This window comes from Larus michahellis, chromosome 20 (genome assembly GCF_964199755.1).
Source record: "Larus michahellis chromosome 20, bLarMic1.1, whole genome shotgun sequence".
Taxonomy (NCBI): Eukaryota; Metazoa; Chordata; class Aves; order Charadriiformes; family Laridae; genus Larus; species Larus michahellis.
The window spans coordinates 2,469,499-2,493,901 of NC_133915.1; the positions used below are offsets into that span (position 1 = coordinate 2,469,499).

Consider the following 24,403-nt stretch of genomic DNA (forward strand, 5'->3'; position numbering starts at 1 on the left):
TTAGCAAACGGCGGAAGCCGCCTAGCGCGTGGAACACCATGCTGTCAGAGAATACCCAGCCGGGCCGCCAAAAAATAAGCAAAATAAAGTGGTTTTCTGCAATAAAAGGCCCCAAATGGGTGCTGCCGTTGTTGTGAGCTTTTTAACTTTAAATTTATATGCATTTGTGTGAGGCGAGAATTGAAGCATTTTGGGGTGTCAGGTTCCCGCACCACTGCAGCAGCTCGGGGAAACAGCTGGAGGTTCGTGGCAGCCTGCTCCCCCGCACGTTATTCCCAAATTATGAAAATAAAAAGGAAAAATAAATATGGGGTTTTATTGTTAACGGGGAACAAACACTGTGTCAAAAAACCATGACAGGAAAAACGGCACGAAATCCCAGCGAGGAACAAACCACGAGGGATACTGTAAAAAAAAAAAAAAAAAAACCAAAAAAACAATAATAACCAAAGACTCCGGGAAACAGTAACATGTACCCGCTGCGGGGCCAGGCGCACGCGGCAGGACTTGCTGGGAATAACCCGAATTCCTCTTGAAATCCGGTCTCCGACAAAGCGAAGTCTTTGTCGGCGGGTGGTTTCTCCCGCCCTGAGCAAGCCCAGCGTCAAGCGATGAAATCCAGGGGTCTGTTGAATCCTCCTTTTCTGTTCATGTATTGCCTGCGGCCGGAGGGAAGGAACCGGTGTCAGCTCCAGGGCGGCCAGCTCAGAACAAATCCACACAAACACACCCAAAGGAGGCCCGCGACAACCCTCAGCAGCCGCGGGGGATCGAATTCCCTGTGGATTTGCCCAAATCTGCCACCAACGAGACATCAGCGGAGGCTGGGCTGTTTGAGGACGAGGTCTGAGCCGAAGCCCAGCACACAGCGTGGCTGTACATCAAAAATGCTCTTTTTTGATGGCACTTTCCATCAAAAAGGAAACAGAATTGGCAAACTGAGCAGAGTTTTTGCGGAAGAAACATGCCAACCGCGCTGCTTTCGCAGGCCCACTGCTCCAACCCACCCAGGCCACACCTGGGACATCCCGCCCACAAACAATGCGCTCTTTTGTTCCTCATCTCTCTGCTTTCACCATTTCCAGGAGAAACCAGAGGCTTCTTACCTCCGTTTGACAGTATAAACCACAAACTTCGCATTTTTCCAAAGGCCCGAGAAGCCACACCACCCCCCTGCGTGCACCGAGAGATGGTGCCTTTGACATACAGTTGCAGAGTTTCCTCCACGCTGCGTTATCTCATCAAAGAAATTCTTTCTACCCGAAAAAAAAAAAGACTGGGCACAAACCTGTATTTCCTCTTCTGGGAGACATTGATGGCATAGGCATTTGCGGCGCCATCCACCTTCTTCCCCTGAAAAACATTAAGAAAAACGGTCCCAAAACTCAGCATATTATCCCCAAAAAGGGACCGTTGGAGGCAGCTGTGGGCTCCACCGCGCCAATTCACACTCACTTTCGTCGTGTCAAAAGAGGCAAAGCCCATCATCTTCATCATCTCAATTTCCTCTTCTGTCTTGCCCTGCAAATCTTCCTCTGCCGAGACAACAAAAAAGAAAGATTTTGACAAAGACAGCCGTCAGGTTTCACCAAAAGCATTTCAAATAAGCACCCCGGTGTCACCTTGGTCCCAACCCAAGCAGGAAATTCAGTGCCCAGGACGTACTGAACAAGGAAAATCCCTGGACTCACCTGTGATCTGACGTTCTTTGCCTTTGGAATCTTTTATCTCCTTCTTCTCTTCATCTCGCCTTTCCTTCAGCCGTGGTGGGGAGGAGGAGCTGGATCGGTGCCGTCTCGGCGACCTGACGTTGCAAACGCAGAAGGGTTTGCAACTTCCCAGCTGTGCCATTACCAGTTTTACGGCGTTAATGAGTTCCCGCTGTCCCGATACCACCCGAACCTCGTCTTGCCCGGGCTCTCCAGCTTGTCCCCACCCCGGCATTGCCTTTTCTGCCCCTCACCTGGATCGTCTCCTGTGGGGGGAACGAGAACGACTCCTCCTCCTGTCCCTGTCCCGGGACCGGGATCGCTCTCTTCGCCTCCTCTCCCTCTCCCGTGAGGTGGACCGTGAACGCCTGCGCTCTGCTTGCAGAAAGGCATGGCTCTGTTTAGCTTCTGCTTCTTCACGTCTTTCCTGCTTTCCAAAGAAAATCCTACGACATTGTGACAGGTCCCAAGCAGCGACCCCACAACTCCCTCCCACCTCCTTCCCTCCCTGGCTGGGCTCAGAGATCGAGCCCAGCACCCGCAGAAGCGGGAGGAGGAGCAGGAAAAGCCCTTCACCCGGGAGTAGGGGAATGAACCTGTCGGCAAATCGGTGCCTGAAAGCTGAGGTGCCTGGAAAGAGGCGGGAGTCAGTGTCCAGAAGGAGGAAGAGGAGAAGGAGGAAGGGAGCCTCTGCTCTCCCCAGAACGAAGAACCGAGGCTCCAGCACCGCCCCCCCACACAGACCCTGGAGGGGCCTCACCCCCTCGCTCAAGGGTTGGGGGGACTCCCAGGGCCCGCTCCTACCCCGGCCCTGGGCTGCCTGCGCCGGGCCTACCTTCCCCCAAGGGCCCGGATCCCGCCCCCCTCAGCGCAACCCCGCCCTGTCGCGGCCGGACGCCCCAGGGTGTCCCCCCGGTGTCCCCTCTGTCCCTCCTCACCGCGCCGCGGCGGCGAGCGGGAGCGGCTGCGGCCCATGGCCGACCCTCAGCGCCGGCACTTCCGGCCGCCCAGCACTGCGCACTTCCGGCCCCTCGCCTCGCGATCCTCCCCGGAACCGGAGCAGCAGCGCTTTGGTTCCGTAGCGAAAAAGGTCCGGAGGGGGGCCCGGGGTGGTTGAAATCCCCCTCCCCGGCGGGCTCCGCTCCGCATCCAGAGCCGGGGGTGGGCACAGGGGGTCGATGAGGCCGTGAACCCCAGCCCCAGCCGAGCGCCTTCCCCAGCCTCGGCCCAGCCTAGCCCCAGCCCCGCCCCAGCTCCCCAGGGAGGCCATGACACCCCCTCATCCACCTCCAAGCGCCACAGCACTAGCGTGTGCCAAACACGGGGTTTATTTACAGACAGGCGTTACACAGCACTTTCCAGCGACGATTGTCAGACACCGGCCATTGCCCTTGCCAGCCCGCAGGTGGGGGACACCCCGCTCCCCTCCCCACCATGCTCCCCCGGGCCATGGCGGCAAACCCAGCGTTAAGCAGCCTCCTCTCGGCCTCATGTCAGTGGGTGTTCAGCAACCGCATCCTCGCCGGCGACCACGGCATGTCCACCAGCCCCAGGTGGCAAAAAGGGTGCTGAATCCAGCTGGAACCACAGCATCGCCCTCGTTTCCCGCAGTGTGTCGGCATATCCATGGTCAAAGATGGAAATCCGGCCTCTCTTCTTTTCAGTTAAGGATGCAAATATGGAGGGCGAGGAGCACCAGGCCTCTTGGGGCACTGGATGAACGGTTTGCCTCGCAGCCAGGGATGCGTCCCTGCCTCCCCGCCACTGAAAACCCACACCAAGGGCTTGACCTGGGGCTCTTGGGCACAGGCAGCCTTGCACAAAGGAGGTGAGAAGGAAGCAGCGAGCCTAGGAGCTGCCTGCAAGCAGCCGGCAGCAAAATGCTGGCAGGGGAGAGGGGGAAAATTATCCGGTGGGGCGGTCCCGAGGGTGCCCTGACGGATGGGGAAACCGTGGCATCGACGTGACCTTATATCTGTTTTCTTCTAGCTAAGTGGCAAGGACGCACATTGCAGTGGTGGCCATTTGAGCCTTCCTCCTTGCTGAAGGCACCAGTGTCTCTTGCTTCCCAAAACTGAACAAGATGCCTAGCTCAACCCAGACTGGCTCACAGGGGGAAAATAAATCCCTCTCCTGTGGAGAAAAGGGGTCGCAAAGCCCCTGGGGACAGACTCTCGGAGGAAAAAGGGCTGCAGCTGGTCCGGTGGTGGGGTGTGCGGCAGTGCTGTAATTCAGGGAATTGCCCCGGGAGAGACCGTGCCGTCTTGGGGTGGCAACAGAGACGCCACTGTGGGGCTTTCCTGGCCTAGGTTGAGCAGAGGCGTGGGCCAGATGACAAAAATGGCCTCAAAGAGCCTTAAAATCAGTGGCAGTAAACAACACCCCATGGGAAATGGTTACAGAGCTGTGATTTGCTTTCTGCGGAAGAGACACTGAATATAGGCACGACCATGGGGCTGGTGTTCGGTCCATCAGTTGCAGATGGTGAATTTAGGAGCTCAGGGTCCCCCTGGTCCTTGCAGGAGCGTGATGGGGAGCTGTGTCTCTAACCCCAGTGCGGACCGGGCAGGACAAACACTATCCCTGAATACCGGACTCGGGTTAGCCCTGGGACTCCAGTAAGGTACCCACCAGGTACGTATTTTTGCAATTTTTTGCTTTTTATGTTTTACTTTCTGATTCAGAATTTGCCCGGCCTGCTCTGTATCGCAGCCCTGCAAAGAAACCCAACCTGCCTTTACAAACCTCCTCTCCTTGACCCACAGCTGCCTGCATGGGCCCCGCTCCCTGCCTGCACCCTGCTCAGGGCCTGCTCCCTGCCACCCCCAAAATTGCTGCCAGGCTTTCAGCTCTTCAGAAGAGGAAAACAAGAGCTGAGACCTGCCTCGCAGAAGCAAAAAGGCTTTGAAAACACAGCGGTGGCACGTGGGAAAATCATATTGGGGTGAGGAAACCTGGCGCCCTCAGAGTGGGGGGGTTCTGGGGTTTCCTGCAGACCCCCAGCAGACAGGACTCGGTGGGCGTTGGGGCTGTGGCAGGGAAGCCTGGTCCCCGCGGTCAGTGCTGCCCCAGGAAGACGGCAAACCCCTATGGCTTGCAGGAGGATGGGGGCTGATCCTGTGGGTTTTGCCCCCTAAATCCCAGCATTGGAGCGGCTGCGTTTTCTTCTTCCCTTGGGGCACGGCCGGCAGGTTTTAACGATGGTGGTGTCGCTGTAGGGAACGCTAGAGGCGGGGAGGCAAGGCTGGGTGGGAAGGGAACACCAGGGAGGATTTTAATTTGTGTTTGGGAGTCTAGAGCTGGGGAAAAGCAATGATCTGGCCTCGGCCGTGTGGACGGGCGCTCGCTGAGCCCAGGGTCGGTGCCAGCAGAGACCTGGCACAGCCTTGGCCATCAGTGGTGGTGGGGATGGGGGTGGCAGCGTCGGCAGTGCCTCTGGCTGAAGTGAATTGGCAGCGTGTGTTCATCCCGAAGTAGCACTTAGTGAGTGAAGTTTTGCTCAGTTTTAAATAACACGGACAATTCCCGGAGGCTCTTTTCTTCTCCCTTCTCAGGCGCAGTTCATGCAGTGTGGCAAAATTCTTGGACAGGGAATTTGTGAGACGGTGGCACCAACAGGGGGTTGAAAGTGGCTCTCTGGCCCTGGGGAGAGGAAGGTTACAATCCAGGAAGGAAAGGGTCCCAGGCCCACCACCTCACCCCCTCCTTCGGGGAGAACTCCCCCGCCTTTGGCTTGATCCGATTTACCCCAGCGAAGCGGTGAACAATTTTACCTGGAGCTGAAGCCAGGACCATTCCAGTGGAGCTTGAAACAGGAGGTAAAAAAAAAATAACAACAACACACCTCAAACCAAGCGGATCCCCACATTTCACGAGGGCTCTGCAAGCGGCGGGTGGGGAGAAAAACCCAACCCTCAGCCCATGTGTGGGGAAGGGGCTGATGCCCAGAAGGGAGAAGGGAGAACTCGTGGGAGGAGGGAGATTGCAGCGGGTATTTCCCCAAGCAGCAAACAGGGACCGTGATCTTTTCGTAAAGCTCAGTGAGCGTCTCCAAAAGCGGGTGACGGTAGGGACGAGGTGCCTTGTGCCAGGAGTACCCAGAAAACAATTCGCCTCCGGGGTTTTCGACTGCGTCTCAGCCAGACGCGCGACGCAGGAGCTGTCCCTCCGCCTTGGCGCCTCCATCCAGAGCGGTTTGTGGTTGTCGCCACAGCGGGAGGCCTTGGAGGAGACTCAAGATTCGATCTTTTCCTTCTTTTTGCCTTTTTTCAGGAAAGACGGGGTCCGGAATTTCTTCTTCTTCTTGGAGGGTGATTTGGAGGGTGAGCCTTCGGGGGAGACGGGGCTGCTGGTCACCGTCTCCTTCTCCTTGGGGGCATCTGGGTCAGCGTTGGCGGGGGAGGTCGTCCGCCCCCCACCTTTGCCCAGGTTTTCCTCAGTGCTTTGCTCCTCGTCCTTCCCGTTCACCACTGCCGGTGGCTCCTTCTCGGTGGTGGAATTGGCCGACACTTGGCTGCCGTCTGCCTTGTTGTCACCTTGGCAGGGGGAAAGGGGAGAGATGAGGGTTGGGGTAGCGGCAGCCGGCACTGCGGAGGTTTAATTCCCCCCCCCAACTCGCTGGTTTGACCTGGGCAGGAGCAGGATTTGTCCCCTGCCAACTGGAAGCACAGGGACCTGATCCCCTCCTGCTGCACGCACCGCTTTCCTGAGCCTTCCCCCCCAATCTTCCCTGCGGGACAAGTGACAGAGGGATGGAGAGCTAGGAAGAGGCAGGCAGGGCTCCGTCCTGGCCTCACCTCTGGAAATAAAGTGGGCAGGAAAGAAAATGAGGCGACCCAAGGCATTTCCTTCTGCGAAACCCTGAGCGGGGCACCACTCCTTGCAGGACCGTGGCCGAAATGGGGCACGGAGAGCAAGGTCACCCCGAGCTAGCGGGGAGCGTGGTCGCCCGCGTCCCTCCGCCCGCAGCGAGGCTCGAGGACGGCCTCTCCGTACTTACTACGGTGACAAGTATTCAGAGTCAGAGGTAACTCCTTGGGGGAAAGCCACACGTGGAGGAAAAAGAAAGGAAGATGTGGAGACAGACATACAGACACCATGAGACACGATGAGAAAGCGAGAAGCCGCGCGCTCCCACTGCTCTCTCCCACCCCCTGAGACCTGCTGCAGTTTGTTGATGACAAATTTGCGTTTGAGGACACATAATAATGGGAATATCGCACCCATCAACGCATTAGGAGGGGACAGAGGTGTCCCGCAAAGCCACCAGCAGATGCTCATGTCCTCCTGCCTTGAAGGCAAGTGATGGCTTTGGTGCCTTGGGGCGCGAATCCCCATCGGTGCTCAGCCCCGCCAGAGCGGGGACCCCCACAGGGAAAGGCAGAGGGACCTGGGGGTGACATTCATCTGTGTTTCAGCGGGGTTTGGCTACAGCCACCCTCATCCCCGCTTGTCACCTCCGCTTGGCCGGTGAGCCCAGGCGCTCACCAGCCCACTCACCCTCCGAGGGCTTGGCAGGTGTTGGGGCTGGGCTCTGCGGCAGGGAGCCGGGAGGCGATTTGGTGGGGGAAGCCTGGCTTTCCTTGGCTGTGGCATCCTTCTCGCCTGCCAGCGGAGAGAGCGTGCTGGCCCCAAGGTCCACCGGGTGCTGTGGCCCCAGGGGGGAATTTGGGATTGGGGTTCCCCCCCCCCGTACCACTCCTACCCTGTAGCCCCAGCTTTTTCCTCTCCACCTCCTGCTTGTACTCCTCCAGCTCCTGGTCGGTGAGCTGGCTGAAGGGGTTCGGGGGCTCTGGCTCAGTGGGTGCCTCCTCCCGGGATGCCTCTTTGACCTCTGTGTCCCCCAGATGACTCTCTGTGGACTGAAACACCACCCCCCACCCCCCCCGGAGTGGTGTCACCTCACGACCAGTGGGATGCCAGGGAAGGGCTGGACACTCCGGGGGGAAGAGGGAAGGCAGGACGTGGCGTTGGGGATGCGGGTTAGGGACCGGGGGTGACCTACAGGGCTGCGGCTGGTCTCGGCGATGACACTGGCCAACAGTTGCGACTGGGGCCCGGCCGACTTCACATCTTGGCGGTTTTGCTCCCGGATCTGTGGGTGAGATGCAGAGAGGGGAGGGGAAAAAAGCCTTCCCCTTGCCCTGGGGTCTGCCGAGAGCCTGGCATCCGTGTCCGAAAGCCTCTAGGGCTTTTGGGACGGGCCCATACCTTGTTCCTCATCTCCAGCACCTCCTGCGGGTCTGTGTAGAGGGGCACGAACTGGTTGGGGTTCTCGATTCGGATGGGGGTCCCGCTGCTGGCTTTTTCCACCTCATCCGCTTTCAGCCACTGCATGTCAGAGTGGTGAAACCCCAATAAACACACGTTGTGGAGAGAGAAGACCCCCGAAAAAATGCATCTTGCATAGAAGGGAGACCCCATAAAGCCTGTGGTGCTTGGCCCCTGGGCTGGGGAGGTGACATTTTAAGATAAATATTATTACGGGGTGGGGAATAGAGGCAGAAAGAAAAGCTTGCATTAAATAAAGGCACCAAATGAAGCGTTTCTCGCTTCTGGAATTTCTGGGCATTTCTGCACACCAGATTTTGGTGTGATCGATAACATCCCAAGCATCCCTCCATCTCCCTTTTTTTTTTTTTGGTACCCCAAAATCCCCCCATCATCCATACAGCTGATGCCATTCCCAGACCCTTTCCCAAATTAACCCAACACCCCCCCAGGATGCCACGGCAGCCCCGCACCGTCGTCTTTGTCCTCTGGCTGCTGGCACTGCCCTGCTGCTCCTCAGCCACATTGACCCTCATGTAAGTGTTGGGGGTGTTGAGCCACCGTGTCTTCTCCTTCTGCTGCTTCTGGGCATGCTGCCGCAGCGTGGGGACAAGGGCCGCCTCCTCCTCGAAGACGAAAGCCGTCACGGTGGCGGGAATTAGCACGTCACTTTTGGGCTTGCTCTTCTCCTGCACGAAGGGGTAGCGGTAGGTGTAGCCTGTGCGGTAACCCTGGAAAGGCAAAAAGCACTTGGTTGTGACTAATATAGGGATAAAAAGAGACATTTTTCTGCATTTGGGGGGAGGTTGCCGTGTTTTGGCATCGGCTGGTGCTCACCAGGTTGTCCAGCATCCTCATCAGGGCTTCGAATTCATGCTCGCCCAAGCGGCTCTTCTGCATGGGCCCGAAGGTGCTGCCAGCCCAGCGCACCGAGCCCACCTCGTGGGGCCGGTGCTTGGCGCGCTCCAGGACAATCAGGTTCTCCACGCCGCCCGCGCTTGCCAGCGCCGACACCTACGGCCGAGCCCAGGGAGACACAGCTGATGCAGCTGAACAGCCCCAGATCCGCCCGTGGCCCCCGTGGCGGTGGGGCCGTGCTGGTCTGTCCCATCCCAGGCACCGCACTGGTGGCAGAGACCTGTCACAACTCAGTGCATGGTCCCAGGGTACCATGCTGGCAGCAGAGACTGTACACAGCTCAGTGTGAGCTCCCGGAGCACTGGGCTGGCGGCAGAGACCTGGCATAGCTCAGTGCATGCTCCCAGAGCGCTGCACTGGGGGTGAAGACACAGCGCAGTTCAGTGCAGCGTCCTGAGGCAGAGACCTGCCACAGCTCAGCGCGTGCTCCTGGGGGCACAGTGCTGGCAGCCGAGACCGTACGCAGCTCAGTGCTTATTCCTGGGGGCACGGCGCCGGCAGCAGTGACTGTACGTGGCTCGGGGTGTGCCCTGTGCTCACCTGGATCTCGCAGGCGGCCTGCAGGTGGAAGATGCTGTAGAAGGCCTCCTCGGCGGTGTCGCCCAGCGCCAGCACCCCGTGGTTGCGCAGCACCAGGATCTGCATCGCCCGGTGTGAGGAGAGGGGACCATCAGCGGGGCAAGGAGGAGGGGACAGGGACAGAGAGGTGGCCCCCGCCGTCCCCACCCCGTGTCCCACTCATCCCCTCACCTTACAGGTGGGACCAAGGGACTTTTGGAGCTCGACCCGATCGTCTTCGTCCTCCACCTCCCCGCGGAAATCAAAGTAGGCGACGTCCCCCAGCAGCAGGGCAGCGCGGGAGATGGGCAGCACGCCGCACCGCATGGCCGACACCTGCAGCGGGGCGGGCAGGGCAGGCAGGTCGACAACACCCTCCCCCAATCCCCCGCCCCTCCCCCCCCCCAAAAAAAAATCATCTTACTGCAGCAGTGGCTGGCGTGTGCAGGCGGATGATGCAGCGGGCGTCAGGGCGGGCGGCGTAGATGGCGGCATGGAGGCTGAAGCTGCGAGCGTCGGGGGTGAATCCGGTGCTGCCCTGCTCCACCACGGCCCCCAGCACGTTCACCTTGATCTTTGGGGGGGTGCATGTGTGTGTGGGGGAGGAGGATTTTGGGGTTCAGAGCTGGCTGAGCATCCCTTTTCCCCCCTGCCCGGGGAGGGGGATGGGGGCACGCACGCAGGCGTTGCTCACCAGGCTGGCTGCTGTCACCTCGCTGCATGCCAGCCCCTGGGGGGCCACCAAGAAATGCTCCTGCTCCTTGCTGACCCGCAGCTGCACCGGGGAAAAAGCCCAAATAGGTATAAAAATATGAAAAAAAAAACCCCAAAAACCAAAAAAACCCCACCAAACATCAAAAATCATACCCCCTAAAAAGAACACCTATTCCCCCAAACCCCCCCAAAACCTTAAACCCCCCCCCAAAAAAAAAACCACCAAAAATTCCCAACCCCTCCAAAACCCAACTCCACCCAAAGAACCACCCAAACCCCTCAAAACCCAACTCCCCCAAAGAGCCCCCAAGCCCCCCCCCCAAAACCCAAACTCCACCGAAAAAGCCCCGACCCCCCTGTGCCCCCAAAACCTAACCTCCTTGACGCCCCCAAACCGCCTCCCAACTGCCACAAAAAAACCCAAAGCCCCCAAACCCTCAACTCCTCCCCAAAAACCCTCACCCCCCCAAAAAACCCAACCCCTGAAACTCCCGCCCCCAAAAAAAAGCCTGACTCCCCGAAAGAATCCCCAACCCCCCCAAAAAAACCCAAGGCACCCAAATCCCCAACTCCCCCCAAAAAGACAAAAGCCCCGTGTCCCCCCAAAAACACCAACCAACCCCCAAAACCCAACCCCCTCAACCCCCCCAACACCCACAAAAAGCCCAAAGCCCCCAAACCCCCAATTCCCCCCAAAAAAGCCCAACCCTCCTGCCCCCCCAAAAACCTCACACCCCCCGAAAAACCACCCCCCCACCACCCAAAAAAACAACTCCCCCAAAGAACCCCCCAACGCCCCTCAAAAAACCCCGTTCTCCCCAAACAACCCCAAACTCCTGCGCCCCCCAAAAACCCCAAGCCCCAAAAAAACCAACACCTCCAAAAACCCCTCAACCCCCCCCACCCCCTGAAAAACTCCCCCCAAAACCCAGTTCCTCCTCCAAAACCCCCACTCCCCCCCAAAAAAAACATCCTCTAAACCCCCCTCAAATCCACCCCCCAAAAAAACCCACCCTCTAACCACCCGCAAACCCACCCCCCCAAAAAAAACCCACCCTCTAACCACCCGCAAAACAACCCCCCCAAAAAAAACCCACCCTCTAACCACCTGCAAACCCACCCCCCAAAAAAAAACCCACCCTCTAACCCCCCGCAAACCCACCCCCCCCAAAAAGACCCACCCTCTAACCACCCGCAAACCCACCCCCCCAAAAAAACCCACCCTCTAACCACCTGCAAACCCACCCCCCAAAAAAAAAACACCCTCTAACCACCCGCAAACCCACCCCCCCAAAAAAAAACACCCTCTAACCACCCGCAAACCCACCCCCCAAAGAAAAACCCCACCCTCTAACCACCCGCAAACCCACCCCCACAAAAAAACCCACCCTCTAACCACCTGCAAACCCACCCCCCCACAAAAACCACCCTCTAAATCCCCCCAAAAAAACCTTCCCCCCCCCCCCCAAATAACACTACCCCACACAAACTCCCTCCAACTCCCCCAAAATCCCTACCCCCCCCCGCCCCCCCCGGGGTGCTCACGGTGACGGCGGCGTGTCCCAGCTGGGCCCAGCCGTAGAGGTCGAGCAGGCGGTGGATGCTGCCCACCTTGCAGCGCATCAGCCGCTCGCCCTTGGCCAGCGCCGGCACCTCGGGGCCGTGCAGGTCGTTGATGGGGGTGACGGCCGCCAGCCCTGGGAACGTGCCACCCCCCTGGTGAGGCCGGAGACAGCGAGGGGTGGGTTTGACCCCCCCCTCCCCCAAAGCCTCCAACCCCAGGGGCTTCCCCAGGGATGGGGCAGTGGAGGGTTGTGGAGCCGGGTTCGCTGGCCCCACACATTTGGCGGTCCCCAAAGGTTTCGGCGGGGGCGGGGGGTTGGTTGGGGGTCTGCCTCTGTCCCCACAGTCGCCGATCACCTCGCCCCTCCCCTTGCCCTCTCCCGCTTTTTCTACTAGAAATGACAAGAAAACGGAGCCCTGCGGGATGTTTTCTCCCCTACGACCCCACAAATTAGGAAAAACAATCAAGAATTTCACCAAACTGTTGCGTTTCCCCCCCCCCCCCCCAAAAAAGCCCTTGGCAGGTGCAGTCGTACCAATGGGGGAGGTGGGGAGGATGGCAGGGGACGTGGTGGCCATGAAGTCAGCAATCTGTCGCAGGGCCCAGATGTGGGACGAGTTGTTTCCCTTCTTCATCTGCTCCTGGATGAGGCTCTCCAGCTCCTCCCTGAAAGACTGCGGCATCCCAGCCCCGCCAGTGTCACCTCCCCCAGGGAAGGGGGGTGGTGACCGAACAGGGACCATCCGGTGGCACCGGGGCAGGAGGCACCACCGGATTAGTGGTGGCACAATCACTAGCTTGGTGGAAGTGGCACCACTGGCATTGTGGCGTGATGACGATGGCACCACCAGCTAGGTGGCAGCAACACCGCTGGCGTAGCGGCACGGCTGGCTTGGTGCCAGTGACACCATCAACTTGGTGGCACGGCGATGGTGGCACTGCCAGCTTGGTGGCACGGTGATGGTGGCACCGCCAGCTTGGTGTCAGCAACACCGCTGTCTTGGTAGCGCTGGCAACTGCGTGATAGCAGCGCCACAGGCTTGGTGGCAGGGACATCACCGGCTTGGTGGCACGGTAGTGGCACCACCAGCCAGGTGGGGATGTGCCCCAAGGCAACGCATGGTGGCATTTGCTTGGGGATGGGAGGGACTGGGGCAAGGGACAGGAGGGACAGGGTTGGGGACCAAGAGGGACGGGGTTGGGTCACCGAGAGGTGCTGCCCCTCACCGGGCTCTGGAGGATCATGGTGACCCGCTTCTTCTGCTCCATCATGTTGAAGTCCTGGCGCAGGTCGGCCGCCATGTTCCGCGCCCGCAGGAAATCGGGGTCCTCCTCGGCCAAACGCTCCAAGTAACGGGGTCCAGGGGCGGGGGGGGAGGGCAGGGGCTCCGGGCTGGCGGCTGTGCTCATCCTGAACAGACAGACGGACGGCGTCGGTCCCTGCTGCCGCCACCGAAAACAGCCCCAGCTGTGCCACCTAGATAAGCCCAGCCAGCCCCCGCCCTGCCTGAAGGCATGACCCATCGGTGTGATGAGTTGGCAGGGAGCAGGGGAAACGTCCCCCCCCGCTGCCTGCGCTGTCTGGCCCCCATCACACCCCACCACCCCCACCCCCCCCCCCCCCCCCGCCCCGGGAGAAGCACCAGCTGAGAACTTGCAGCTCAGTGCACCGATGGGAGCAGCACCAGCGACGCCCAGCTCCGAATCGGGGCCGTGTGACGTCGAGGTGTTGACACTGTGGTGCGTTTCGGGTCACCACTCACCACCCCCCTCTCCCCCCCCACCAAAATACGGGGGGGGGCGGGGGGGCACCCCCCAACAAAGCCCCCCCCCCCTCCGTTTTGCTGCCTGGGGACCCACCTGGCTCAGAGGGAAGCGGGGAGCCTTCGCCAAGGTGAAATTCACGGGGGGGGGTCTCCACGGTGGCCCCCAGCCCACGTCGGCGGGTGAGCGACAGGCGGCGGCGAAGTCCTGAGCATCCCGGTAGGATTTTCCCCCCCACACACCCCCCGGTCCCCAAGAGAGGAGGAGGGAGAGAGCAGAGGGGTCTCTAAGGGCCCCCCCATCACTCGGTACCGGCGAAGACACACACACCCCCCCCCGCCCCCCCCAGCATCCCCGGCCGCCTCCACCCTCGCCGCACCCAGCGCTGCGGCAGCCGCAGGGATGGCGGACGATGATTAAAAAAAAATAAAATACGGAATTTTATTTTTTGGGGGGGGGGGGGGGGGGAGGGGAGCTGCAGCATTGCGCCTCCCCGATGGATGGATGGATGGATGGATGGATGGGGGGAGGGGGGTCGGGTACCCACCGCCCTCGGAGGATGAAGGGCCGGGGCGGGGAATGCGCTGCAGCCCCCCCGTATCTGCATGCAGCCCTCTTGGGGGGGGAAGGGGGGGGGGCGCGGACACACAAAAGAAGAAAGAAAAGGAAAAGAAAAAAAAAAAAAAAAAAGGCGGGGGCACCCAGCTGGTCCTACACCCACCCCCCCACCCCCCAAAAAAAAAAAAAAACCCCAAAACCCACCCTCCCCGGGGGGTGCTGCGGCCGGGAGGATGCTGCCATCACCCACCTCCTCCTCAGAGCATCCTGTGACAAAGACCCCCCCCGCCCCCCCGCGCAGGTCCAGCTCCCTCTGTCGACACGCCACGCCTGGCCCCGCCCTAGCCAAGGTGGGGGGGGGGGGAGCCCACGGACAACACATACCCACCCCCCCCCCCCCCCGGTAAACTCCACCAGCGCCGATAAACACGGAGGGGAAACACAGAGAACCCTCAGAGACACCCCCCAAACCCCCCCATTTTATTGCGAGTTCGTTAATTGGGACCCGGATGAAATAAGCCGTTACCTGGCAGAGGGGAAGAGCAGCGCTGCCAAGTGCTAATTACATTCGCATAGAGCAACTAATTACAGCTCTCGCCCCCCCGCATTTTAGGGGTGATGGATACCCTCCCCCCTCCCCCCTCCCCAACGCCCCCCATTTTAGGGACAGCGCAGGTTGGGCTGCTGGGTTTAATGGGATGGGGGGCTGGAGCCGGCCCTGGGCCAGGAGCCATCCCTTCCCCCCCCGCCAAAAAAAAAAATAAAAAAAATTGTTGCTTGAGGAGCGTTGAACTTGGCCATCACACTGACTCCCCCGCGGGTCTCTGCGGGACACCTCGGGTTTTTTTAGGGATTGGTTGGGAAAACCTTCAAAAAAAAAAAAAAGAAAAAGAAAAAGATTTTTCCCTCCTTTGGATTTTTTTTGGGGGGATGGGGGGGGTGGGTGGTAAAAGCCGATTTGAAGCAACCCCCATTTATGCTGATATAAGCCAGAGGCTCCCCAAAACCCCCGAGCCCATGTGTGGGGGCTCCCTGCAAGGCCCATGGGTGCCGTCCCCCGCTTCCAGGGTGCGCCCAACCCAGTCACCCTCGGGGGGTGACCCCCAACTCACCGGCCCCCCACTCTCCTCTGGTAGCCCAGTGCAGAGGGGCAGGACGGGGGGACCCCACGGGCATGGGGTGGGGACACCGCCAGGCCAGGTCCCGGGGTCCCCCTGCCCGCTGTCACCCAGCTCCTGCTCAGCATCGTTGTCCTGCCGCTGGGAAAACGGGGGAGAAAAGGGCAAAGGGGAATTAAAAATAAAATAAAATTTAAAAAAAAAAAAAAAATCACAAATTGCTATTTTGAGGTTTTGGGGTTTTTTTGTTTTTTTTTTTTTTCCCCCCCCTGTTCTGGACCCTCGGATGAGGAATAACATTCCCGCCCCCCTCCCCGGACTAATAATTAATTTCATTTCTCATTTTTAATTTTAAAATTAATCGCACCCTGAAAAACGGCAAGCAAGAAAACGGGGATCAGCCCATTCTTACACGCACGTGTAAGAAGGGGGGGGGTTGGGATGCAGGGGCTCTATTTTGGGGGTGACCCACCCCATCCCACCCCCCCCAGTACCTCGAAGCCCCCCGTCTCATCCAGCACCAGGCGCAGCAGGCGGATGTACTCGGCGGCCGCTCTCAGGGTGTCAACCTTGCTGGGCTTGCGGTCGCGGGGGACGAGGGGCACCAGGGTCCTCAGCCGCGAGAAGCCGCTGTTCAGGTTTTTAATCTGAACGGGAACGAAGGAACGAATCGAGTCACGCCCCGTGGGAACACGGGGGGGGGGACCCCGGCACTAAACTGCCCCCCCACCCCCAAGGATGAAAACAGGGACCCCCAAGGATTAAACTGCACCTGCCAGAATTGAACCAGCCCTCCCATTTCCACCCCCCCCCGCCGCCACCCCCCAGGATCAAACTGGGGACCCCCCCCATTATTAAACACCAGGATCAAACCAGCGTCCCCACCCCCCCCACCCCAGGACTGAAGCAGGGACCCCTATGATTAAACTGCCCCCCCCCCAATAAAATCAGGGACCCCAGGATTAAACCAGCCCCACCCAGAATTACACCTGGACCCCCCCCCCCCCCCCCGCCCCCCCCCATCATTAAACAGGTCTTGCCAGGATTAAACTGGGACGAAGCCCGGGATTAAACATCCCCCCCCATTATTAAAATCAGGGACCACAGAATTGAACCAGCCCCTCCAGGATTAAATGAGGCGTCCCAGGATTAAACTGGACTCACCGGGATTGAGCCAGGCGCGCCCCCCGCCCCCCCCCCCAGGATTAAACCGGTGACGCGACACCCCACCCCAGGATTCAAACCGAAACCGCTCCATGACTCTATAAACTGGGCTCCCCAGGATTGAACGGGGCTCCCCCCCCAGGATTAATTGAGGGATCCCAAGATTAAACGAGGGGAACACCCCACCCCCTCACCCCCCCCCCGATTCTTAAATTGGCAACCCCAGGATCGAACCGGGACAAACCCCAGGATTAAACTAGGCCCCTCCAGAATTAAATCAGCCCCCCAGGATTAAACTCCCCCCCCCCAGGATTCCAACCAAAACCATTTTATGATTCTATAAACAGAGCTCCCCCAGCATTAAACTGAGACCACCCCCCCGATTAAACCGGGGACCCCCCCGGACAGAGCTGGGTTTGCCAGAATCGAACCAGGCCCACCCAGGATTAACCCAGCCCTGCCCCAGATTAAACCGGGGACCCCCCAGGATTAAACTGGGCTCACCAGGATTAAGCCAGCCCCCTCCCCTCCCCCCCATTAAAACAGGGACCCCAGGATTAAACCGGGGACCCCCCAAATACAGAGGCAAAGGCAATCCCCCCCCATAACCTGCTGCCAAGGGTGTTGCTACCGGTTTACCCTTCGACTAGAACAGCCCCAGGATAGCAGCAGTTGCACCCCCCCGGGATCTGGGGGGGGTGCAGAGGGGTTTTGTGGGGGTCCCCTCACCCTTTCACGCTCCTTGGCGTTGGCCGCTTGCCGTCGCTCCAGCATCTCAGCCAGGTCCCCGGCCGGCTGGTAGCCCCCAGCTGGCTGCCTGCGCAGGCGGGCGATGGCGGCGGCGTGGGGCAGGGGGCCGTAGCGTTGGCTCAGCACCATCTCCAGCACCTCAGGGGCTGGGGTGGGCAGCAGAACCCCCACCGGCCGCCCCCCATCTCTGCTAGCCTCCCCCATACCTAGGGAAGGGACAGATCCCACGCTCCAACCTCACCCAGCTGCACCACAACCCAAAAAGATGGAAAACTGCTTTTTTTTAAAAAAAAAAAGGGGGGCCTTAAATACCCTGGGAGCCCAACGAGCTGCAGGTGGGGCCCAGTGGGGGATAACGAGTGGGGCGGTGCGGGGAGAGGTAGGGGCTCAGCTGCTGAGTGGGGAAACTGAGGCACAGCAGGGGCCCCGAACTGCTGGTTGCCATAAAGCCTTGACTCAAAAAGGGACCCAAAACCATCCCCCCCGGGGGGAACAGTCCCGGGGGACCAGGCCTGGCGCCCTGGGAATGGTCAACTGGCCTTTTTTTCCCCCCAGGGAGGAAGAGGGGTTTGCTGGGAAGGCTTCGAGCCTCCTGAAAAATGTGGGAAGCGCTTTTGGGTGGGGAAAATAAAAAAATGGGAGATGTTTAATAACGGCAAGGGCCGTTTCGGTAGATGGCAGTGTTAGTCCCTGCGAGGGCAGAAACCTCGGCGCAGCTGGAAAGAGGGGGAAAAAAAAAAAATCCCCTTTTCCCACTAAAAACTGAGGCCAGCAGTCACCCCGGGTTATTCACCGGGGGGAACCTCGTCCCAGCCCCATGCCCAGGATGGTTTTCCCCCTCCTGAGACTCTGTCCCTCCACCCCTCCGATGTTTTTGGGGAGAAAACCCCACCAAAGCAGCTTGGCCTGCTTTTCCCAGGGGGGGCTTGGGGGCTGCTGGTGGAGCGCAGTTGCCCCATGGGTTGCGGGGGTTGGACAGACGTGTTCTCCCGTGCAGGGCTGTGGCCGTCGTGCCTCAGTTTCCCCAAAGCCAAAAGCACCTGAGGGGGCTGAAAACCATCCCTTGGTGCAACACCGGGGTCCTATCACTTTCCTCCTTGCCCAGAGGGAGAGCGGGGCTGGAGCAGCAAATTGAAAAAAAAAACCCAAGTGAGCCCCAAAATGAGCTTCAGAGATGCCTTGAAGGCAAACGAACTTTTAATAGAACCTCAGAAAACCCCATTTTACCCTCTTTAATGCTCCATAATGAGCTTCCCTATCCTGCAGCTGGATCCGGATAATCACATTATTACTGCCCCAATCGGGGAGGGGGGGGGGGGGGAGCGGATCTTCCTAATTAATCCGAGGGCAGGTGGGTTTAAAGCTGCCCCCAAAACAGGGGCTGTGCTCGCCTGCTCGCCTTTATTCAACGGTGGAAGGAATCCATTTCCCAGGGGATCGCTCTGTTCCCCTTGTTTTATACCTGGGAAAAATTGTCCAGATTTGACTGGTTTGGGATGAAAAAATCGAGGGGAAAATGGGAAGTGGGGGGAGGCTCCAGGGGGGGGTGGGCGACGTAAGGGTTTGGGGGTTGCTGGTGCAAATGGGATTTGCAGGAGCCTCACCCCATGGGGATGGGAGCAGACCTGGGGGAGGGGGGCAGGGGGGCGGAATTATTAGGGGTCACAGTTATTAGGGACTGTGGATTTTAGGGGGTCGCAGTTATTAGGGGTCATGATTATTGGCAGTCACGGTTATTAGGGACCGTGTTCTTTAGGGGTCAGGGTTATTAGGGGTCAGGGTTATTAGGGACCACGTCTTCTAGGGGTCGGGGTTATTAGGGGTCGGGGTTATTAGGGACCATGTTTTTTAGGGGTCAGGGTTATTAGGGACCACATCTTTTAGGGGTCGGGGTTATTAGGGGTCGGGGTTATTAGGGACCGTGTTTTTTAGGGGTCAGGGTTATTAGGGGTCAGGGTTATTAGGGACCACGTCTTTTAGGGGTCACGGCTATTGGGGTTACGGTTATTAGGGACCGTATTTCTTAGGGTTCATGGTTATTGGAGATCATATTTCTCAGCGGTCACAGTTATTAGGGGGGGGTCACAGTTATCAGCCCCTGCTCGCAGCAAGCGCTGGGGACCACCTGCAGTGGACGAGGATGTCGCAAAGCCAGACAGGAGTTTATTTTATCCCCCCCCCAACACACACACCCCCCCCCTCATTTTCTGCATCTGCCAGCCTGGGACGTGGCCCCTCTAAAACCAGCAGCAGCCCCGCGGAGGCGAGGTGAGCTGGAGGAGAGCAGAAGGGAAAGGCCGAGGGGAAAGGGCAGAGCACCTGCAGCAGCGCAGCCTCTCCAGAGGGTTCGGATAAGGGCTCGAGTCACCCCAAACCGGGGCTCAGGGCAACCCCAGGATTTCTGAGTTTTGGGGGATTAACCCCAATTTCCCTTCCCAGGGTCGCGGTCTGCTTTGCTTCCGGCAGGGATGGGAGCTTGGGAAGCATATGGGCTGAATTCCCGGAAAACAACATGCCGGCAGCCCGGGGACTGTTTGCCCGTCGGGAACGCTTTGGGACAAGGCTGTTTTCCAACCGTTATGGCTAAAACATGCCCAGTTACCCCGTTTATTTTCCCTGCACTGAGTGCGGCCGGAGCAAGAGCCAGGCTCAGGTCCCAAAGCCCTGGCCCTGGGCTGCTCCCTGAAGCTGGCTCTCCCTATCCCATTAGTTTCTCTCCATCCCGCCCCCAGCCCAACTGGCAGCACCGACATTCCGGCAGGATCTGATATTTGCCATTATCACAAGACCGGAAAAAAATTACTACCACGAGACTGGAAAAAGTTTCTAATTATTGCGGCGGGGTCAGTGCCGGCAAGGTCAGGGAAGAGGGTTGGTGCCAGGGCTGCGGCGTGGCCGGCTCCTGGCGCGGGGCAGCTGTTGACGTGCGATTAAGCCCAATCTTTCTTGGCATGGCCCCAAACGCCTCAGACATGGCCAGTCCCTCCCGGAGCCACCGGCCTCATGCTGGCTCCGTGCTGCTCACGAACGCCCGTGATGGGTTGGCTGGCCAGATCCTGGCCACGGCTGGCCACCGCCTTCATAAAACACTTAATCGAACCTCCCAAGACGCCCTCTCTCCCGGCCAGCTGCACCCAGGAATTGGTGGCGTCGCTGGCAGCCAGGTTTCCTCACCGGGCTGCTGCCGCCGAATCGGCAAATCCAAGTCCCTGAGCTCACTGGGGGTCCAAGCCCCGCTCGGCATCAGGACCACCTGGTGCCTGGGAGTGGGGCTCACAGTGTGGGAAACGGGGGAGCGTGGGTTGCCATGCAGCCGGCGAGGCCTCCTTAAAAGCTTTTATCCTGCCATTAAAGCCATAAAATCATCTCTCTCGCTGCCATCAATGCTGACAGCGATACTGATATCTGCGTCTCCTGAATGCCTTATCTTAGCAAAACACGACCGGGCTCCGGCAGGAGGCAGAGAGCTCCGTCTCGGCTGAGGTTTCCTGGCTCATCCGGCTGTTCGAGCTGGAAATGTGAAGGCGTATTTGCGAGGAAAAGTCCAGAGGCTGCTTTTGCCCCCAGCCCCGGAGCTGGACGCTGCCGGGGTTGCAGCCAGCGGGTTCTCAGTGTGATGCCTGGGGGGCTGGGGGACATCCTGGGGGGCGCCGCCGTCCTGCCTGCATCCCGGCCGCGCCGCCACCGCCTCATTATAAAGAAGTTTAATGAAAAGCAGGAGGTGCCACGCTGGTGAAGTGGGGACAGTCCCTGGCCACCCGCTGAGGTCCCCCGGGAGGGTCCCATGCTGGGAAAGGGCAGGTCTCGCCCCCGCCATGTGCTGGGTTAAACATGAGTCAGGAGGGACAATAACGGGGTTTATTGGCCAGCTCTGGCACCCACCGCGACAAGGATTCCGGCAGGGATGGGCTGGGAACGGCCGGGTGACAGGGCTCAGCAACGCCTGGCTCCCATCAACCCTATCCTTTATTACGGCAAGAGATGAAACAATTCCAACTCGATTAAATAAAAATAATAAATAAAGTCCTTCTGGGACTGGCAGCAGGGAGCTAATACCTGCCGGCACCCCCAGCGGCGCTCCTGGCCCCCCCAGTCCCTCTGGCTCCCCGGCACATCTCCCACCACCCGATGCTCGCAGTTCATTTTATTTTCCCCTTCCTGGAGATTCCCAGCACAGATGTGCCGGGAAGTGGATTGTAAAGCTCGGTGACGAGCTCGCTGAGGGCTCAGTGACGTTTCCTCTGCGCCGGCAGCAAAAGGAGCAGGGACGGCACAAAGGCAGCTCTGTCCTTCCACACTTGAAGAAGTCTTTTTGTAAAAGCCGGCGGCTGGTGGAGGGCTTTTTTCCCCATCCAAGGAATTTTCAGAGTTAAAAGAAGTTTACGACAGCCAAAGGTGTCGCCAAACTGCCCCGGCACGAGGCAGGTGGCTGCCAGGGGAGCGGCTGATGGCATGGCTGCCATCGCAGCCAGCGTGGCTCTGAGCACAGGGGGTCCCGCAGCCACCCCAGGGTCTGGTTTAGTCCTGGGCTGCCACCGTCGGCCACATGCCCCGGGGATGGGGATGAGATGGGGACAGAGACCAAGATAGGGATGGGCATGGGACAGGGAAGGGGATGGGATAGGCACAGGGACCAGGCTGGAGATGGGGATGGGGACAGGGATGGGGAGAAGGACAGGGGCAGGGATGAGGATGGGACAGGGACGGGGACGGGATTGGGACAGGGACCAGGATGGGGACAGGGATGGACAGGGTCGGGATGGGGACAGGGATGGGATACGGAAAGGGATGGGGCTCTGCTCTGCCTCGCTCTCCCCAACTCGCGCAGCACCTTGCAGAGGGAAGGTGCCGAGCTTAGAGGCCGGACTGAGGTTTAGGGCTGGGTTAAGGCTTCAGCACATCCAGGCGCTGCCTGAGCCCGGACGGGGACTCTGCCTCCCCCAGACCTGCCTGGCCCCTTCTCTCGAGCCCCTGTCACAGCCCAGCCACCTGCGACAGGGAAACCCGGGACTTCAGCTCCGTCCTCCTCCCCAACAGCAAGTTCTGCCTGTCTGTCACAGATAACCACGCTGGCGCTGATCGCCAGTGCTGCCCGGCCCTCCGTGCCAGATAATCCCCGTTTGATAGAATTAGTAAGTGCATCAACCTTAAACCTCTTTGCTTTGCGGCTCCTCTCCTGCGGCGGGGAGAGGGGGACTCATGTCCCCATGGTCACGTAGGGACAGAGCCGTGGGGCTCGGGAGGCTGCCAGGCCAGCCCAGCAGCTCTTCCCCCCGTCTTTCTGCATCTCGTCTGGGTCTTTTGGGGTTGTCCAGGGCCCCAGAGCTCTGCATAAGCAGAGGAGCCGCCGCCGCCGCCGTGCCAGATGCCCACAGATCCCGATTAAGCCCTTCGCTGGGTAAGAGCCACGTGGGTGGCCACATGTCCCTGCCCCACGTGCACACACACATGCAACACGCACACGTGCACACGTATATGCACACGCATGAAACCTGGCGTCCCGGGACCACTTCCACGGGTCTTACCAGGATTGGGGCCATCTGGACCTGGCACAGCTTGGAGCTTCCAGCCCCAAGCAAACACCCCTTTACAAACACCTCCATCCTGCCCCAGCCTTAATTTCCCCATTTTATTTTCCCTCGCCGGGAAAAAGGAGCGAGGATTCGTTGGTAAAACTGTCCGCACCAAAATTCAGGCTGGGGGCAAGCAAGCCAAGGCATCCCCCCACGAGGACGGGGCATTGTGGGGGTCGCCCACGGGCTGGTCCATGATCCGGCTGCTATTTGTTGCCGTGCAAAGGGATACGGCACGGAGGGATGCTCTGCGGGAGGTGTTGGCGGGGGTGATGGTGCGTGGTGCAGGACAGGAGGAGCCCAAACCCACCAGCACTGCGCGTGAAGCATCACATCCCAGGCAGCTCTGTTAGGCTCATCTCGCAGCTCCAAGATTACCCTGGTGCTGCTAAAATCCCATATTTATCTCTGCGGTGCCCAGCCAATGACCTGGGGACTGACGCGCAGGACCTACCTCCACAGGGATCAGAGATGATAAAGCTCTCCCGGTCCCGGCTCATCGTGGGGCACAAGATCCTAGCAAACGGGCTCGGCTGCTCTGAGGATGACGTCTGAGCACGCGATGGACAGGATGGACAGCAAAGTCTTCAGCCAGGTAAGGGGATTTTCTCCCTGGATTTGGGACTTGAGGTTTGTTGGGTTTTTTTTTTTTTCTCTCTCTTTGCACCTGGCTAAACAGCCGCCACGGGCTCTGGCGCGAAGGGATGCGAGGCCAGTTCTGCTCGTCGGGAGTCGCTGCGGGTAGCAGGGGATCACAGGACGGCAAAATAATTTGTGGACGGGTGTAGGAGAGCTGTTTCCCAAACCTCTGGCCCCAAGCCAGGTGGGATGATGTCAGAGCAAGGCGGGATGTAATATTCGGGGTGTTTTTCTGTCTGGTGGAGTGAATTGAAAGAAAAGTATGTGAGTGAGGGCTTTGAGACATGGTCCTCACCTCAGGGGCAAGATGTGAGATGCTGCCGTGGGTGAGCAAGGGTCCGGGGGAGAGCCCAGCTCTGCTCCTGCATCCCAGGGAGAGCCGGCAAGGCCGTGGGCCAGGGTTAGGGATTGCTTTTCTCACCCCAGAACCGGCCAAGGGAGCAGCAGTGTTTCCCTGTCAGGATGCTGAGCATCTGTGCTTGGTTTGGGACTGCCCGGCAGTTTCTCCACTGTTTGGGAAGTTTCCCTGGAAAAGCAGCTTTTCCCCCGTGCCTCAGCAGCTGTTCGCTCTTTCAAAACCATAATCGCTGGAAAGCGCAATAAAAAAAAAAAAAAAAAAGAAGCCGTTTTTCATTTCCAACCTTTCCTCGTTTCACCCGAGCAGCGGGAAGGGCTGGGAGAGCAGGAGCCCCCCAGCTGCTGGATGGGGATCCCCCCTGTTGTGCTCCAGGTTTTAAGAGGCTGCCCGGCTCCTTGCTCCCTCACCGGCTCCGGCAGCGTCTCACCAAAACACCAAGGATGGGTTGGGAAGTGCATCTATCCGCATGCGGCTTCGTTGCCGTGACATGGACGCTGGTCCTTGCCCCTGCACTGGCAGGGCTAAAGGGTGGGATCTTGCCATAACTGTGCCCCCACGCCTTCCTCAACACCAGGTTTCGGGTTATTTCCTCCCATCGTCCGTGCTGGGTTGAAAGGATTTTGCAGGGATTGGCACAGGGGGGAGGCTCCGGGGGGCACCTTGGGGCAGAACCAGAGGCTTCCCACGTGCTCCCAGCTTCTGCTGGCCAGGGCTCAAAGACCCGTCCTGCACCCAGCCTGGGCTGG

The 24,403-nt window shown here is 59.3% G+C and overlaps 3 protein-coding genes across 4 annotated transcripts; all 3 read right to left on the bottom strand.

Annotated features, from left to right (window-relative positions):
• Nucleotides 1-296: 296 nt before the first annotated feature.
• Nucleotides 297-2,755, bottom strand: SNRNP27 (small nuclear ribonucleoprotein U4/U6.U5 subunit 27). Of its 2 annotated transcripts, none has more exons than XM_074563510.1 (6): nucleotides 2,648-2,755; nucleotides 1,964-2,084; nucleotides 1,692-1,804; nucleotides 1,456-1,535; nucleotides 1,289-1,353; nucleotides 297-659 (listed from the first exon to the last, which is right to left on the bottom strand). In XM_074563510.1, the coding sequence occupies exons 1-6, from the start codon at nucleotides 2,682-2,684 to the stop codon at nucleotides 605-607; spliced, it is 471 nt and encodes a 156-aa protein (XP_074419611.1). In that variant the 5' UTR covers nucleotides 2,685-2,755; the 3' UTR covers nucleotides 297-604. The 2 variants fall into 2 exon arrangements, with proteins under 2 accessions (XP_074419611.1, XP_074419610.1); XM_074563509.1 differs by having other exon boundaries at nucleotides 1,964-2,339; nucleotides 2,648-2,712.
• Nucleotides 2,756-3,017: 262 nt separating this feature from the next.
• On the bottom strand, nucleotides 3,018-14,226 carry ADD2 (adducin 2). The gene is made up of 15 exons (XM_074563511.1): nucleotides 13,594-14,226; nucleotides 12,961-13,144; nucleotides 12,269-12,407; nucleotides 11,715-11,866; nucleotides 10,150-10,230; nucleotides 9,880-10,029; nucleotides 9,648-9,791; nucleotides 9,438-9,536; nucleotides 8,817-8,993; nucleotides 8,453-8,710; nucleotides 7,920-8,039; nucleotides 7,714-7,803; nucleotides 7,414-7,570; nucleotides 7,209-7,313; nucleotides 3,018-6,244 (listed from the first exon to the last, which is right to left on the bottom strand). Exons 2-15 carry the CDS (start codon nucleotides 13,141-13,143, stop codon nucleotides 5,943-5,945), a joined length of 2,157 nt encoding a protein of 718 aa, XP_074419612.1. The 5' UTR covers nucleotide 13,144; nucleotides 13,594-14,226; the 3' UTR covers nucleotides 3,018-5,942.
• FIGLA (folliculogenesis specific bHLH transcription factor) lies at nucleotides 13,593-17,345 on the bottom strand. Its single transcript, XM_074563512.1, has 5 exons — nucleotides 17,067-17,345; nucleotides 15,668-15,820; nucleotides 15,168-15,314; nucleotides 14,306-14,922; nucleotides 13,593-13,704 (listed from the first exon to the last, which is right to left on the bottom strand). Exons 1-4 carry the CDS (start codon nucleotides 17,289-17,291, stop codon nucleotides 14,902-14,904), a joined length of 546 nt encoding a protein of 181 aa, XP_074419613.1. The 5' UTR covers nucleotides 17,292-17,345; the 3' UTR covers nucleotides 13,593-13,704; nucleotides 14,306-14,901.
• Nucleotides 17,346-24,403: the final 7,058 nt, after the last annotated feature.

Coding starts and splice junctions, on each gene's coding strand:
- SNRNP27 (XM_074563509.1), bottom strand. CDS start 2,684: ATGGGCCGCAGCCGCTCCCGCTCGCCGCCGCGGCGCG. Junction 2,340..2,647: donor CCGCTCGCCGCCGCGGCGCG/GTGAGGAGGGAC, acceptor GCCTCTTTCCAG/GCACCTCAGCTTTCAGGCAC. Junction 1,536..1,691: donor CAAAGAACGTCAGATCACAG/GTGAGTCCAGGG, acceptor TTGTCTCGGCAG/AGGAAGATTTGCAGGGCAAG.
- ADD2 (XM_074563511.1), bottom strand. CDS start 13,143: ATGAGCACAGCCGCCAGCCCGGAGCCCCTGCCCTCCCCCCCCGCCCCT. Junction 8,994..9,437: donor AGGCCGCCTGCGAGATCCAG/GTGAGCACAGGG, acceptor GCTCGGCCGTAG/GTGTCGGCGCTGGCAAGCGC. Junction 7,571..7,713: donor CCGAGACCAGCCGCAGCCCT/GTAGGTCACCCC, acceptor GTGGTGTTTCAG/TCCACAGAGAGTCATCTGGG.
- FIGLA (XM_074563512.1), bottom strand. CDS start 17,291: ATGGGGGAGGCTAGCAGAGATGGGGGGCGGCCGGTGGGGGTTCTGCTG. Junction 15,315..15,667: donor ATGAGACGGGGGGCTTCGAG/GTACTGGGGGGG, acceptor CCGTTTTCCCAG/CGGCAGGACAACGATGCTGA. Junction 14,923..15,167: donor CAGAGGAGAGTGGGGGGCCG/GTGAGTTGGGGG, acceptor TTTTTTTTGAAG/GTTTTCCCAACCAATCCCTA.